Source organism: Heterocephalus glaber, unplaced genomic scaffold (genome assembly GCF_053883595.1).
Source record: "Heterocephalus glaber isolate CG9 unplaced genomic scaffold, H.glaber_assembly_v1.0 deba00000768, whole genome shotgun sequence".
NCBI lineage: Eukaryota > Metazoa > Chordata > Mammalia > Rodentia > Bathyergidae > Heterocephalus > Heterocephalus glaber.
In genome coordinates this window covers 12071325-12085470 of record NW_028258162.1, presented here as the reverse complement: position 1 = coordinate 12085470, position 14146 = coordinate 12071325, and the positions used below count along the sequence as shown (strand labels likewise).

The 14146-nt window shown below is 46.9% G+C and overlaps 1 protein-coding gene across 5 annotated transcripts in view; it reads right to left on the bottom strand.

Annotated features, from left to right (window-relative positions):
* The window catches only part of Pdss1 (decaprenyl diphosphate synthase subunit 1), a 192550-nt gene that overhangs the window by 94722 nt on the left and 83682 nt on the right, over positions 1–14146 (bottom strand). For all 5 annotated transcript variants that reach the window (XR_015449612.1, XM_021240506.2, XM_087207151.1 and 2 more), the window contains exons 10-12: positions 9438–9548; positions 1365–1463; positions 572–686 (exon numbers count right to left, since the gene is read on the bottom strand). Coding sequence is in view for 4 of the 5 variants with exons in the window: in XM_021240506.2 (XP_021096165.2) it covers positions 572–686; positions 1365–1463; positions 9438–9548 (325 nt within the window). In the remaining variant the exon portion in view is untranslated. The remainder of the gene's footprint in view (positions 1–571; positions 687–1364; positions 1464–9437; positions 9549–14146) is intronic.

The window sequence follows — 14146 nt, the reverse complement described above, 5'->3', positions numbered from 1 at the left end:
TTTTATGCAAGGCACTTGAGCATCTGCAGATTTTGGTATTTATGGGGGTCCTGAAGCCAATCCACCATAGACACCGAGGGACAACAATACATGCAAAGCAGCCCATAGACCCACTCCCTGCCTCAGTGCCCTGTTCTTAAAAATATAAACAAGTTTCTGCTACATTACCCCTAAAGGGTGGTGTATAGCATTGGCTATGAGATTTTAGCTATGAAGGCACCGAAGCAAAACACCAGGGCAAGATCTCTTCTGTTGTTTTCTGGGTACTCGTGGAGCCTTGGACAAACTAGTATTTGTATTCTGAATACATACCTCCCTACTAGCTCACCCTAAATCCGTGATCAGTACCTTATCCACAAACATAAAAAGTGGCCGAAGCATTGTTTTGCTTTGTGTAAGAATACAGATCCAGAGGTGTTCACGTGGGTGGGAGAGGCAGGGGCCAGGCTAAGCCTCGCCACACACAGAAATTATTCTTTGTGTCTGTGAAGTCTGGTGTGGCGTGTGCTGGACGCGCTCGAACCTGGTGCTGAGCGCAGAGTGTGCAGTGGAATCTCCCCCTGCTCAGTACCTGTGGGAGGCTGAGCTGCTGTAGCCGTGCTGACGGTGCCCAGGTTCGTCCACCGGGAGGCAAGTCCAGCCCTTGCCACAGCCCGCTGATAGTTCTCATGGAGAGTCTTCCCATACTAGGGAGGGAATACAAAGGAGGGAAGGAATCTGTTCACTTCACTTTCTCCACTCAATCGCTATATACACATCGAGGAAGAAATACTCCTCGATTACTCTTGTCACTCCTTGCCCAAGTTGGCTCTTTCTGTAGTTCAATAAAAAACTGATTATTTTTCACATGTTAAATAATTTTCCAGATCAGCAAAATCAGTTCATTGTGCCATCCACACGCTAGAGGAGAGCTTAGGCCAAGCCCTTCTGATTGTGTCTTCACACGTACCTGACTCCGCTACCAATTCAGTCTTGTGTCTCTCCCTCCCTCCCTCTCTCCCTCCCTTTCCTTCTTTCCTCTCCCTCTCCCTCTCCCTGCCCTCCTCCCCTCTCTTCCTCTCCTGTGCAGGAGATCCAACCCCGAACTTGGCCCACGCCAGGCAAGCATTTTACCGCTCAGCTACACGCCCAGTCCAGTCTTGGGCTTCTTAGTCGCACACTAAGTTCTCAATCCTCTCAGTAACTATCTGAAAAGTTTCATTTGACAGCCAGGCCTCGGCTGTCAGGTGAGTGAGAGGGCCATGGGGTTAGCCCTCCCGCCTACTTAAAGAACTCAACGGGCAGACAGATGAGACGCCCAGCAGCTGGACCCGTCAGGAAGCTGGCTGGCAGGTCCCCGGACAGATGGGAGCCCGAGCTCTCACCTTGGCGATCCTTATTCCCGTGACCCACTGGTTGAGAGTTCTTGCATCATCGCAGCAGAGGTACTTGATGTACTGAGACTCCTTCTGAATTTGGGGGTGCTGGACGGAAGCAATTTCAAAGACAGCTTATGAACTTCATTTCTTAGGAGCTCAAAGAGACCTTCCAAATAACTTTTAAAAACTAATAAGGTGTCTGATTGATTGAGGTGGAGGCAAAAATTATTGGTAGTAATTTTAGGACTAGGAAAAGAAGTACTTTTTTTTTTTTTTTTTTTGGTACTGGGGATCAAACTTGGGACCTTGTGCTTGCAAGGCAGGTGGCGGCACCACTGAGCTAAATCCCTGGATCCAGAAGTACTTTTTAAAATGGTTAAACTCTGAAAGGATGTAAGAAACCTGTTACATGATTTATCATAAGCACCATAAGGGAATTTACTTAATGTAGTTTTTTATGTCACAGAGCTAATGCCCACATGGATTGTGGTTTCGTGACTCCCCAAACCTAGTCCAGGGTTATTCTGCTACCAGCAACTCAGAGTTTTGCAATGATATTCCTCAACTGTTAGTTCTCATCCTAATGAGCCAATGGATTGCAGAAAAAATGTTTGCATCTGCTCTCAAGTAGCACTGAGCAAGGGCTTGGGAGGAAGAGCGCGTCACCAGGCCTCCTGGGAGCTCAGAGAGTAACAGTGAATGGCAGATAGGACAGAGGGAGAGGGAAACCCGCATCCTTCCCTGTGGCTCCCTGAGGGCCCTTGGAACCCTGTTTATGCTGCTGACGCAGTGTGCCCCACGGGGCCAGGACTCTCGTCTGGCTCATTCACTGAAGACCCAGGCCTGGAGCGCAGTACGTGTTCCTGTCCAGGCGCCAAAGTAATTGTGGGAAGAACTAAATAAAATCAGTCTTTCTCTTTCTCTTTCCTCTTTCTTTCTTTCTCCCCCCGCCCTTCTTTGTTTTGGTTTTTTGGAGACAGAGTCTTCTCACTATGTAGCCCAGGCTGGCCTGGAACTCATAAAATATTTCTTATTCAGCCACATGTGCTGTAGCCACAAGGTGACAGGGAGACAACCACATTCTGAAATATGTGCTAGGTCAATTTTCAGGGATCATGGTAACTTGTAACTAATTTTGTTGTGTGGAGGGAATTATCGGCTACAGCCAGGGCGTGCGCATGTGATGTGCATGGTACCGCTTCTTCCTGCACTCCATGGAACACTTTGTTAGTCCAAACTAGGTGTAGGATAAATGCAGGTGGCATGAACTACCGGGGGTCCTGAACGTGAACTGGGAATCGAAGGCAGGAAGCGTCTGTGCTCCTAGCGGGTGGGACAGCGGTGAAGGAGCAGTTTTCCCGGGGGCGGCACAGCCCGCTCCCTGCTGCTGCTGTGTGCTCACTGGGCTCTGGGAAACGACTGACCCTCAGGGATCCTAGCCAAGGCCTTTGCACGTCTGAACTCCAGCTGGAAACTCAGCGGAAGCTCCCAGACTCGCGACCCTGCTGGTCCACCTTTGCAGGCTTCCGGCCGTGACACTGCTGGCCTGGGCCAGAATGGACAATGAGACACACAGACTGCAAGGGTGTGGTGAAAGCTTAGTAGTTTCTGATTTTAAGGATGAGAAAACTGGTGCAAGAAGTTGCTATGTGTTTCTCGACTTACCTAACATTTCTGTATTTATCTTACGCTATTAAGCCCAAATACCAGACGTGGAGGCTATCACAGAAAAATCCAGAAGACACAAAGAATTCCTCTTTTCGGCCTTTTGAAGCAACTGAGGAAAGTCTACTCTGATGCTGTTATATTTAATAGGCTGCTTCCTTTATTTAGGTCCCTTCCTCCTCAGAATTGTCCCCAGTTCATTTGCTTAGGCATCATGATTTCTCTCTCCTGGGAGTAAAACAGCTGCTCCCTGGCTCTGAAACGGGGCTGTTGTTCTCCGATCTGACCGGCAGATGGCAGGAAACACTTCTGAATGGCGGCTGAAGATTTCACCGTTACATCAGTTCAGTGCTTGCTCGCTAATTCAGAATGCTCAATTTTAGTTCTGTAAATGTTGCCCCAATAATAATGTTCTTTGGAGACCCTCAAAACGGGAAATCTCTACCAACTCAGGTAATGTGTACTAACAGAAAAAGGATTTGTCACATTAATTTAACTTGCAGGGCAGACTGATGAAAATACCAGAGTGATGAAAGCCAGGCGTTAAGAGGTGGAATGTGACATTCCAGAAATGCCTGCAGCATCCTCTTCCACAATAAAATCTACAAAACGAAACCAGATCCCTTGACTGAAGTACCAGAGACGCGGCTCCCTACCCACATGCTCTGTCTTAGAGGGGTAAGCACGGGTCTCTCCAACAATTTAATGTTTTTGTTGGTTTTAGAAAGGGCTACTTTTTCCTTTCTGAGATAGTTAAGAGGGTGCAATTGTTACCTTGGCCTTAGTATATTCCTTTTTGGGGGGCTGTTTTTTATTTTGGTGCATAGCAAGTCAGGTCTCTAAGAGCAGACTAAATTATGCTTTCAAGGAAATGCACAAAGCGATTGTTTACACTGAAGTACCCATTTAAGCACCACACAATTTCTTAAGTATTTTATTCATCTAACTGCTGTAAAACGTGGCATTCTCTTAAATAAAGTGGGTTTGAATATAAAACAGAGGCTTCTACCGACTCTTGCAAGCCTCAGAATTTATGGTTCTAAGATGAGCTACCCATGGGCCCAGGTCTTTTCTTCCTCCCTTCCTCGGGCAGAAACCCTTCAGGCTTCCAGGGCACCTCAGAGCCAGGGTCTGTGCTCGGCCCCAATCCTTCCTGGAGATCACATCCTGGTGCTTACTTCCCAACTGTCCAGTTCCTCTCTTAGGGTACTGGCTGAAAAACTGTTTGCAAAGGGATTTGAGGAAAATGCCAGTGGGCTAGACTCTTCCTCACTGATCTGACTGCTCCTGACCATTAAAAAGAGAAAAGCTTTCTTAGGACACACAGCTCAGCACCCACAGGTCAAGGCCACTGTGGAATGCTGGTGCTAAAGGGATCTTGCAGATCCTCTGAACTTACAAGATGAGGAAGCCGAGTGTCAGAGAAGTTACGACATTTGTTCAAGGACAGAGGTAGAGGCAACATCGTAACTAGAACAACAAATAACACCTCTGGGTGCAGAAAATCTGCTAATTTCTAAGTGTATACAGAAGAATAAGAGACAGCTCATACCATAATCAGATATGTGATTGTTTTATGATGTGGCTCATTTCATAACAAACATTTGAAAACAGAGGCTGAGAAAGGCATTTTGAAGTAACAGGATGTTGTAATGTATTTGGGGGATGTCTGGAAAGTCTACCCGGAAAGGTTCTGGGAGCTGTGGAGAAGAGGCAGGAACCAAGGTGGAGAGGTTGGAACGGGGCTTTGTGGGAAACTGAACTGCCCTCCGGGCACTGGGGACCATCAGACGTGGCACAGGAGCAGAGATGGACAGGAAGTAGCTGTGGTTACAGGGATGACGGCTGGAGTGAGGAATTAGCACATAGACCAAAGCTGGAGCTGCGGCTGGGGATGCGGTCTCTGAGAAACAGAAGGGTCCAGTGAGAACCAAACACAGAGAGATCACGGGAGAATGTTCCGGGTGCTGGGGAGGAGGAAGCAGCAGACCTGGAACAAAGGCAGGCAGATGGAGGAGAGGGGAGCAGGCCGCAGATGGTAAAACGAGGAAGCGGTCACCAGTGCAAAAGGCACGGAAAGGACCAGAAGGAAGCGTGAGGACTGGAAAACTCAGTGTTCTCCGGAAAGCTAAGTAACAAGTTGGAACAGAGGTGGAGGGAGAAGCCTGTTAGCCGCCCACTGCACAAAGCCAGTCTTCCCTCTGCTCACTGACGCATCCCAAGGGCCCAACAGAAGCAGATTACGACATCTTGTGGAATGAGTGACGCACACAACAGGGTGACAGAGGAGGCCATGAGGAACCGAGACTCTCTCAGGAAGTCTGAGCTGAAGGGAGAACGCAGCCCAACGCCAGCCAGGGCTGGCAGGGCTGGGGCAGATAAGCTTGAGGGCAGTGGTGGAGAAGCCCCAGACTGCCTGTGTTCGGGGGAAGAATGCTCAGAGGCAGCCTGGAGACGCTGAGGCCGAAGGGGGTCACTGGTGGTGTGGCGTGGTCCCAAGGGAGAGGACATGGGGGCACAGGGGAGCCTCCCTGCTCTGAGGAAACGGGGCGTTACTGAGTTAGGTCCGTGCAGGAAGTGAGATGCAGTAATTCAGTCCTGTTCTCTTTTGTTCAGAGGAGAAGGCAGCGTGCGTGCGGAAGGAGGCGCCTGTGAGTGTGAGGCCATCTGAGAAGGGGGTGAGGGGACTGCGGTGAGCAGAAGCCAGGAGAAAAGTTGGTGACGCCTCCTGGGATGCAGGAAGGACCCGAGGCCGCCACACAGCAGGTGCAAGGTGCAGGGCGGGCGCTGTGGCTCGGTGTCCGGCCCTTAAATCAGGCTGGGAGCGGGGCTCAGTGACGGGCATGCTGATGTGGAAGCTCGGGTCTAGGAAATCTAAGGTGGGAAGGACAGAGAGCTTGTTCGCCAGAGTACAGACCTGTGCACCAATGACCTTGGCCAAATCATGGGTGCTTGTGAGTTTCTGCACTGATGACCCAGGAATGATAATTCCTCTCACGAGGGGCTGCTGAAAAGATTAAATAAACAGTACAAGCGAAGGACCAGTGTAGAGCCTGTTACCTGACAGGGAAGCTACTGCTGTTACTACTGTTAACGATAGAACCAGGTTTCAAAGAGCACAGAAGGGTAGGGGCCCTGCTGTGATTTTCTTTTCATCCATTCATTCATCTGTCCCTGCATCCATTCACTGGGTGTGTACTGACCACTTGACATGTGCAGACGCTCGGAGCATGGCGGTGAGCACCAGGAAAATGTCCCTGCTCTGAGGGAGAAGCCAGTGAAAATGCAGAGCCCTATGTAATCTAACCTTGTGCTGTGAGAAACACCGCAGAATACAGGTTCCGGGGAGCCCAGAACCCCAGTACTCCTCCTGTCACACTGAACCCCTCTTCTCAGATTTCTGTAAAAGACTAGCTTCCCCCCCGGAAGACACTGCCGCCTCTACCCCTCACCTCCAGCGACAGCAGCTGCTCTGTATGGGCACAACGGCAACTGTGTTTCAAGACCAAGATTACGGGAAGAGAAATGACTCTCAGCTGCCTAGGGCTTCCTCTGGGTTCCGGGGTCTTCTTGGGGACAGTGAGGCCTCCACTGCCTTCGCAGAGCGAGGCCCAGGCAACAGCATCAGCCCCACAGCCAGCTCGTCAGAAGGCAGATTCCTGGGCCTGACCCGAGACTGACTGAATGCGCAACTCTGCAGCCCAGCAGCCTGTGTTTCTGACCCTCTGAGTGATTCTGACAGAGAGGAAGGTTTGGGAGCCTCTGGGTAGCAGAAGTGTTTACTTAGGGGCTGGGGGTGCAGCCAGTGGTAGCACGCTTGCCTGGCATGTGCAAGGCCCTGGGTTCAACCACTGCAGTGCAAAAAGAAACGATTTAATACGAGAACAAAGTCAGAGTGACTAGTGCTCACGCGGCGTGGCAGGTTATAGACTCTGTACTAGCGTCTTCACGGGCGCGGCTTATGAATCCTTGGAAGGGCTGGGCACTCAAATCTCCCCTTGAAGATGAAGCGGCGAGGCTCAGAGCCCCAAGAGTCCCTAAAGTCCAAGCTGAGGAGCGGCAGGCCAGGGCTCCAAGTCCAGTCTTTCCGACTCCGCCTCAGCATCTCCCCACACTGTCACGGTCATCGAGCTCATTCTGCTAAGAAGCTCTGGTCTAGACCTTCACTCAGTGCACACCCACGGGCACGTGGTCTCTCCACCCGCCTCCCTGGACCCTGGATCCTCTGCTGATAGAGGGACATATTGTTTGCATCTTGGAAATTGGCTCATCCTAGTGAAATATGTTAATATCAAGTTTTTTTATTTGAAAATAATAGTAGACCTAAAGGAAAATAAGTGACCATGATGTTCATAAACAAATTAAGTTCCCCAAACCATGACAGACCTATTTACTTAGCAAATTAATAAATATCCTCAAAATTTTGGGAAGTAACTGAGGATTGTGCTAAAGAACAAAATGAGCAGGGTGATCATGCGTAAAGAAATCAGCTTGAGAACGAAACAGCACCATCTAGTGAAAAGGGAAATGCTTTCTCCTGAGGACGCTCACACTCCTGTTCCCAGAGCCTTCAGACCCCGCTGCTTCTCCACCTCCGATCCCCCTCTTCTTTCCAGAGGAGACGCCACCTCTCTCCTGGGCCTCGGATATGAGGACTTCCGCAAGTTCTAGCGCAGTTCCCAGGAACCAGAATTGCGACTCTTGCTGTACCCTGACAGCCTTGTTTCTCAGGTCAAAGAATTCAGTGCTGCTACGATTCGAGGTCCTCATCCCAAACTTGGGGGTCAGCAGGAAAACAGAGTCCCCACACCAAGGAATTATCTGGACCCAAATATCAACAGGGCTGCTACTGAGAAACACTGCCCCCGACAGAATGGTTTCACATCAACAAGACCATTGAATGGCAACTGTTGCTGGGCACCGTTCTGACGCTGGGAAAGCAGAAGTGAACTAAGCGTGCAGAAATCTCTCTCCTCCTGGAGTTTGGCTTCAGTGGGAGGAAAATGGCTACAGACAAAGCAATGTGGTGTCAGAGGCTACGGATTAATATGAAGAAGGGTAGGAGACAGCACCTGTCAAGGCTGGGATGAGGGCTTCTTTGGATAGAGTGGTCAGAGAAAGACAATGACAGTTGATAAAAGATGTGAATGAAGTGAGAGGGCAAGAATTACCTGGAGGAAGAGCCTTCTAGGAACAAGATCAGTCAGTGCAAAGGCCCTGAGGTGGCAAGTGTCTGTTTAAGTCAAAAGCAAGAGAGAGGTGAAGAGAATGCTCTGCTTTCCTTCTGTCCCTTCAAGACAATTATTACTGGGACAATTCCGTGTAGGGCACGGTTTCTCAGTGGCAGCACTGGTGACACTTGGGACAGATAATTCTTCAGTGTGCGTTGGAGCATTTTAGTCACTACCTTGACCTCTATTCACTAGACGCTAATAGCACCTGCTCCTTGCCTCAGGACAATCAAAAGTGTCTGTGGACATTCCAGTGTCTCTTAAGAGCATCTGATGAGAGCCACCAGGAGAGGGCAGGCTAGGTGAGCTGCTACAGCGTTCGTCAGCACCGTCATTCTTTATAAACTCCTCAGAACAGGTGCTTGGTAACGAAAAAGAGGACTATATCTAAATGAAAACTAAGCAATATCCGGAGTCCCGATAAAGCCAAAAACTTCAACAAGTTACTATTTGATTAAAATAAGTAATGACAATTGTGCAAGGACTAAAAATTATTACATACGACTGATTTGTCTTAATTATTATATCTGAGAATAAGCACAAAAACATGCCAAGGCCCCGAAGCCAGACCTCCAGAAGCATAAAGGAAGACCCTGAGCGCATCATATGTGTGGTTGAAAGAACAGCCCTCTTTGATCTGACTGAACTGATTTAATTTAAATTCTAACTTAAAAGCATGTGAACCGTATCCAACACCTGATAACACATATTGCCTTTGGACAATATATACCTTGGAAAGTTTCACAACTTGGTAATTTTTTAAATGATTGATTTCTTGCTATTCTGCATCTTTTTCTGGAAGACCTTGGCAAGTTTCTAATGTCTAAAAATTTCTAACAAGTTTTTGGAATAAGTTCAATAAATAAAGAACTGAAAATTCTGTTCTGTCAATAAAAGTGTATATTAATTTGTTCGAAAAATGTGGAGCTCCTTATATTTTCACAAGTGATGCAGGACCCCAGACCAATTTATTTTAATGTTTTAGGCTCTGATATAGCAGGCTTTGGGGGAAATGGCTCCAGCTAATAGAAAAGATTTCCCCTTTTTGATTTTGGTTTAAAAACAAAAATTTTATTACCTTACCTTTGTCTATTAATCATGTAACACTTAATGCTTTTCCCTTAAAAGAAAACATTGAGCCAAACCGCTTACAAATTCAGATTCAGGACTTCTCACAGCATACCTTTAGGACGAAGCAGTGGTCTGTGGGTGCTTTGTACTTCATTTTGCACTGAACCCCGTAGTAAATGTTGACGTTTTCAAACTGTATAAAACAGGCCAGATCGCGAGATGTCTGAAAGAGAGGAGAAGAGACCCCACTGGGAGGACAGCCAAGCTTTCCAAGGTCGTTCTTGATGGCACCAGAAAGGGCTGCATTGTAGTAGAGAGCATACTGAATTTTCAGAGGTTGATAGGAACGTCTATCTACCCTACGTACTGGCGCACTCTCAAAGCCTACTGAAAAGATGAACGAGAAGGGACGGCTCCCCTGGGCCTCGCAGGACGAGGGGAGGGCGACGCTGCGGCCTAAGCGCCTGAGGACTCCCGCGTGGGGTCGAGTCCACCGACCCTGAGATGCCCGCCGGGGACTCAGCCTGGCGAGGCGACCAGCTCGGGGGTCACCTCCGCCTTTGACATTCTAAGTCAGCGAGGGGTTCTGTGATCGAACATTTAAAAAAAATTCCTCTCAGTAAGAACAAGGAGAGGTAAATTCGGTGCTCAGTAAATTAGTACGCACTCCACGCACTTCTTCCCGAGAAAAAGGCTTCCTGTCCTACTGCCGGGGGCTGCACGGTTGCCATGGAAACAGGCCTTTCCTCCGTGCGATCTCTAATCTGCTCACACTTCAATTGTGCATTTGTACATTATTCTTGTTCCTTTTGCATTCTATAATTCTTTATAGTTAGTGAATAAAGAATAAAAGGTAGAACTCCTACACCCAAGGGCACAATTTTTCCTTTATCTCTTATATTTTATCTGGGTTTTTTTTCTGTGCCGAGGGTGGAGCCCAGGCCTTCGCATTTTAGGCAAGTGCACCACCCGAGCTACAGTCCCAGCCCGAGCGAAAGTCTGAGGCCGTCAAGGAGATTTTCCTACAGTCACCGTTTCCTGGCTTGGTCTTCTTTTTATTTATTGGTAGGGGGCTTGAGGTACATAATGGTCACAGTCCTTGTGTGGAAGGGACATGCACGTAACACATCTTAATTCGGTTTTCACCCCCTTCCCCTCCTGCCCCTCCACCTCCATCTCTCTCTCTCTCTCTCTCTCTTTCTCTCTCTCTCTCTCTTAAAGACAGGGTCTCGTTACATAGCCCAGGCTGGCCTCAAACTCACGGTGATCCTCCTGCCTCAGCCTCCTGAGTGCTGGGATTACAGGCATGCACACCCTGCCCAGCTTCCTCTGGACCCTCTTCTCATTTGAGAAAGATCGGTCTCCCTACTTCCTATTATCTGTCTTTTATTTTGCTATTTATTTATATTTTGGGTTTCTCATACGAGAGAAACATGCAGTATTTAGGCTTTGTGTCTGATCTATTTCACGGTCTCAAGTTGTTCTTCCTCTTAACATTGTATCTCAGGGCCTTTCTACATCGGAACACATTTTATGGGTGCACAGCCTTCCCTTACAGGGGTAACAGTTTATTTGTAGCCATTCTACCCTAGGTGTTTAGAGGTTATTTCAATATTTTGCTATCATAAGAAATACTGTGCAACTGAACAAATATTTGTTGGGTGGGTTGCCAAACATGTAGCTGCTATTTGAAAGGTGTGCCCCTTTTACATTGCATAGGTCTTGCTAAATTGGCCCCAAATTTGACTGAACCAGTTTACTTTCCTACCTTTTTTCTTCTTGTGTAAGTTTTTTCACGCAGAAGGTGCTTGCTTGCTTGCTTGCTTTCTTACTTTCTTTCTTTCTTTTTTTTTTTTTTTGTGGTACCGGGGATCAAACTCAGGTCCTTGCCCTTTCGAGGCAGGTGGTGGAACCACTGAGCTAAATCCCCGGCCCTGGAATGTGTTTTCTCATCCATATCCATCAACACTGGGTAACAGTGTCACTGTTATCAATCCCCTGGGAGGAAATAACAGCTCACTATTTAATTTCCACTTTCCCAATGACTAATGAGATAGAACAACGTTTCCGTTTTTCATTTTGTGGTGCTGGGGATCAGACCCACTTTCCTAAGTGCTTTCCTACAGAGCTGCACCCTCAGCCCCAAAGAGAACTTCTGTTCTGTAGCTGTCAGTATTTTTTTTTTTGGTGCGTTCTCACCTAACAAGCTTCATTTGTCGTTTTTCCTTCCCTTCCTCCCTGTCCTCCTCCCCTCCTCTTCTGTCTCCATCTTCCTCCTTCCCTTTCCCCCTCTTTCTCCTTGTCTTCTGCTTCCTCCTCTTCCTTTGGTCTCTGTCTCTCCCTTGCCTCTCTCTGCCTTTTCTCTCCCTCTGTCAACGCGACCAGAGCTGTGTATATGCCAGAGAAGGGCTGTAGCACGGAGCTATACCCCCAGGCCTAAATTATTATTTGTCTGAGGTTTTTTTCTTCTTTCAAATGGGCTTTTGCTGTGTTGTCCAGGCTGGACTTGAACTTGAGAGCTCAAGCAATCCCCGTGCCTCAGCCTCTTGAGTAGCTGGGACTACAGATGTACGTCACATGCCAACACCATGGTTTGCCACTTTTTTTTACATTTGTCTCTTTCTAGTCGATTTGCTGAAGTCCTTATGTATTATGAATACTTGTACGTGGCTGTATGTGTCGTAAATCCGGCCTCTAACTCTGGAGCTGGTCTTCAACCTCTTAACAGCAACTTCATACAGTCCAATGCGTCAGTTTCCTCCTTTGTAATTTTGAGTTTTATTTTTGATCAAGAAAGCGTTTTTCCACCTCAAAATTATAAAAAATATGAACCTATATTTTCTTCCATGATTTCATACTATTTTTCTAAGTATATATTAATCAATCTAGGATTTAATTTGGTACATGGGAAAAGATGGGAAGCATTTTTCCCAAATGATATATAATATTTTAATGCTATTGAAAGAAATATTGTTTGCTCCCTGCTGTAAATTGCTGTTTAATTTTCTTTAGCTTAGATGGCTTTCTTTTGATCTATTCACCCCTTTCTAGAATGTTTGACCACTGGGAGAAGGAGTTCTAGCTCATTGCTTTTTATAATTTTAGGGGTCTCTTGGAACAGGATGTCTTTCTGGTTAATCTTAGAATCAGGCAGTGAATTTTAAATATATGAATCTTACTGAAATTTTAAAAGACATCGCACTGATTTATAGGAAAATTCCGGCAGAAGTACCTATCATCTAGCAACACGGTATGTTTGTATTTCTGCAGTTCTGTTTTACTTTAATCTTATAATTTATGCTGTACACATCTTGAACTTTTCTTAAGTTTACTGCTAAGTATTTTGTATTTTTCGTTCCTACTATACATGGAATCTTTTGCATCATATTTAATTCGCATATTGTTTGTGTAAAGGAAAACAAGTTCTTATCTGGTACATTTATTTGGTCTTAATAGATTTTCCTGTGTTGCTGGCAGGTGGTCATGGCAACTGACTTTTTGCCTCTTCTTTTTTTTTTTTTGGTCCTGGGCATTGGACTCAGGACCTCGCGCTTGCGAGGCAGGGGGCACCACTGAGCTACATCCCCGGCCCTTGCCTCTCTTCTACACTTCTTATTTATTTCCTTGACTTCCTGGTCAATTGCTTCATACCAGTGTTAATGGAGGCAGCAAGACAAGGCGTGATTGTCCAAGTCCAGCCTGAACCCTTAATGCGCATCACTTAGTGCACTGTTTCTTATGGACTTATTTATACGCCTCAGTTACACTTAGGACTGCAAGGCCTAAAACTTACAAAATAAAACAAGTTATTTGTGGGCCAACTATTATGTGCCCAGGGTAGGACTGGATGTGCAAGTGTCAATCAGCCCTGCGATGAGGAGCAGAGGAAGGGGCTAATGGGGCAGTGGCTGCCCGCACTGGGTTCCTCAGGCCCCTCCTGTCCCCCACCGACCACAGAGCCTCCTCTGGGGAAGGATGAACCCTGGGCAGAGGAAGCCTGCGGCGCCTAAGTGTGCCACGTGGCGGTGTCCCGGATTCGAGTTAGCCAGGGTCGATGAGCTTCATCTTAGAGCCTTTTAAAGGTGCACAGAAGCAAGAACTACCCAATCCTCTAAGAGCGGTCTTGGGAAAAGCTGATGATCAGAATGAACACTACAATTACATTTCAAAGAAGGAAAATTTAATACGTGCTAGTAGATCTGAGGCAATAATCCCAACTCACGAAGTTAAGTGATAGCTAAAATACTCTGCCAAAGTAGGCAGTGAAATGTACATGATACACCTCAGAGAACGATTTAAATATTCAGAATACAAGGACTAATATCTCACTGAAGATTGTTCAAGATTTCAACCACTTCTACGATTCCAGGTAAAATAAGTTTTACCACAATGAACAGGAGAGCAGGACAAGGGGAAAAGTCTTCAGAGATATACATAAAGTTACAAAACAATCTCTATGAAAATGCGTCTACCATAACTTTTGAAACTTGATTTTTTAAATGAGTAATTTTTTTTTACTTTCAAGAGAGCTATGGGAAAACTCCAACGAGTTTCAGTAGTTCTGTCCCGAAGGGTATGTATCTGTGTGGACACTGGTGATAAGGGTGTATTTAAATTGCTACTGCAGGGTTCCTGTAATTCCAGTTTCATGAAATGCTTTCTTGCCGAAATGCCTTTGTGTTTGTTTTGCTTTTTGTCACTTTGTTAGTGTTTCCCCCTAACTTCCAGAGTTTGGATCTGCAATGTTCCCTGAAGACCCGTATGTGGAAGGCGCAGCCCCAGCCCTGGCGTCAGTGGGAGTGGCAGTCTGTGGGGGTGTGG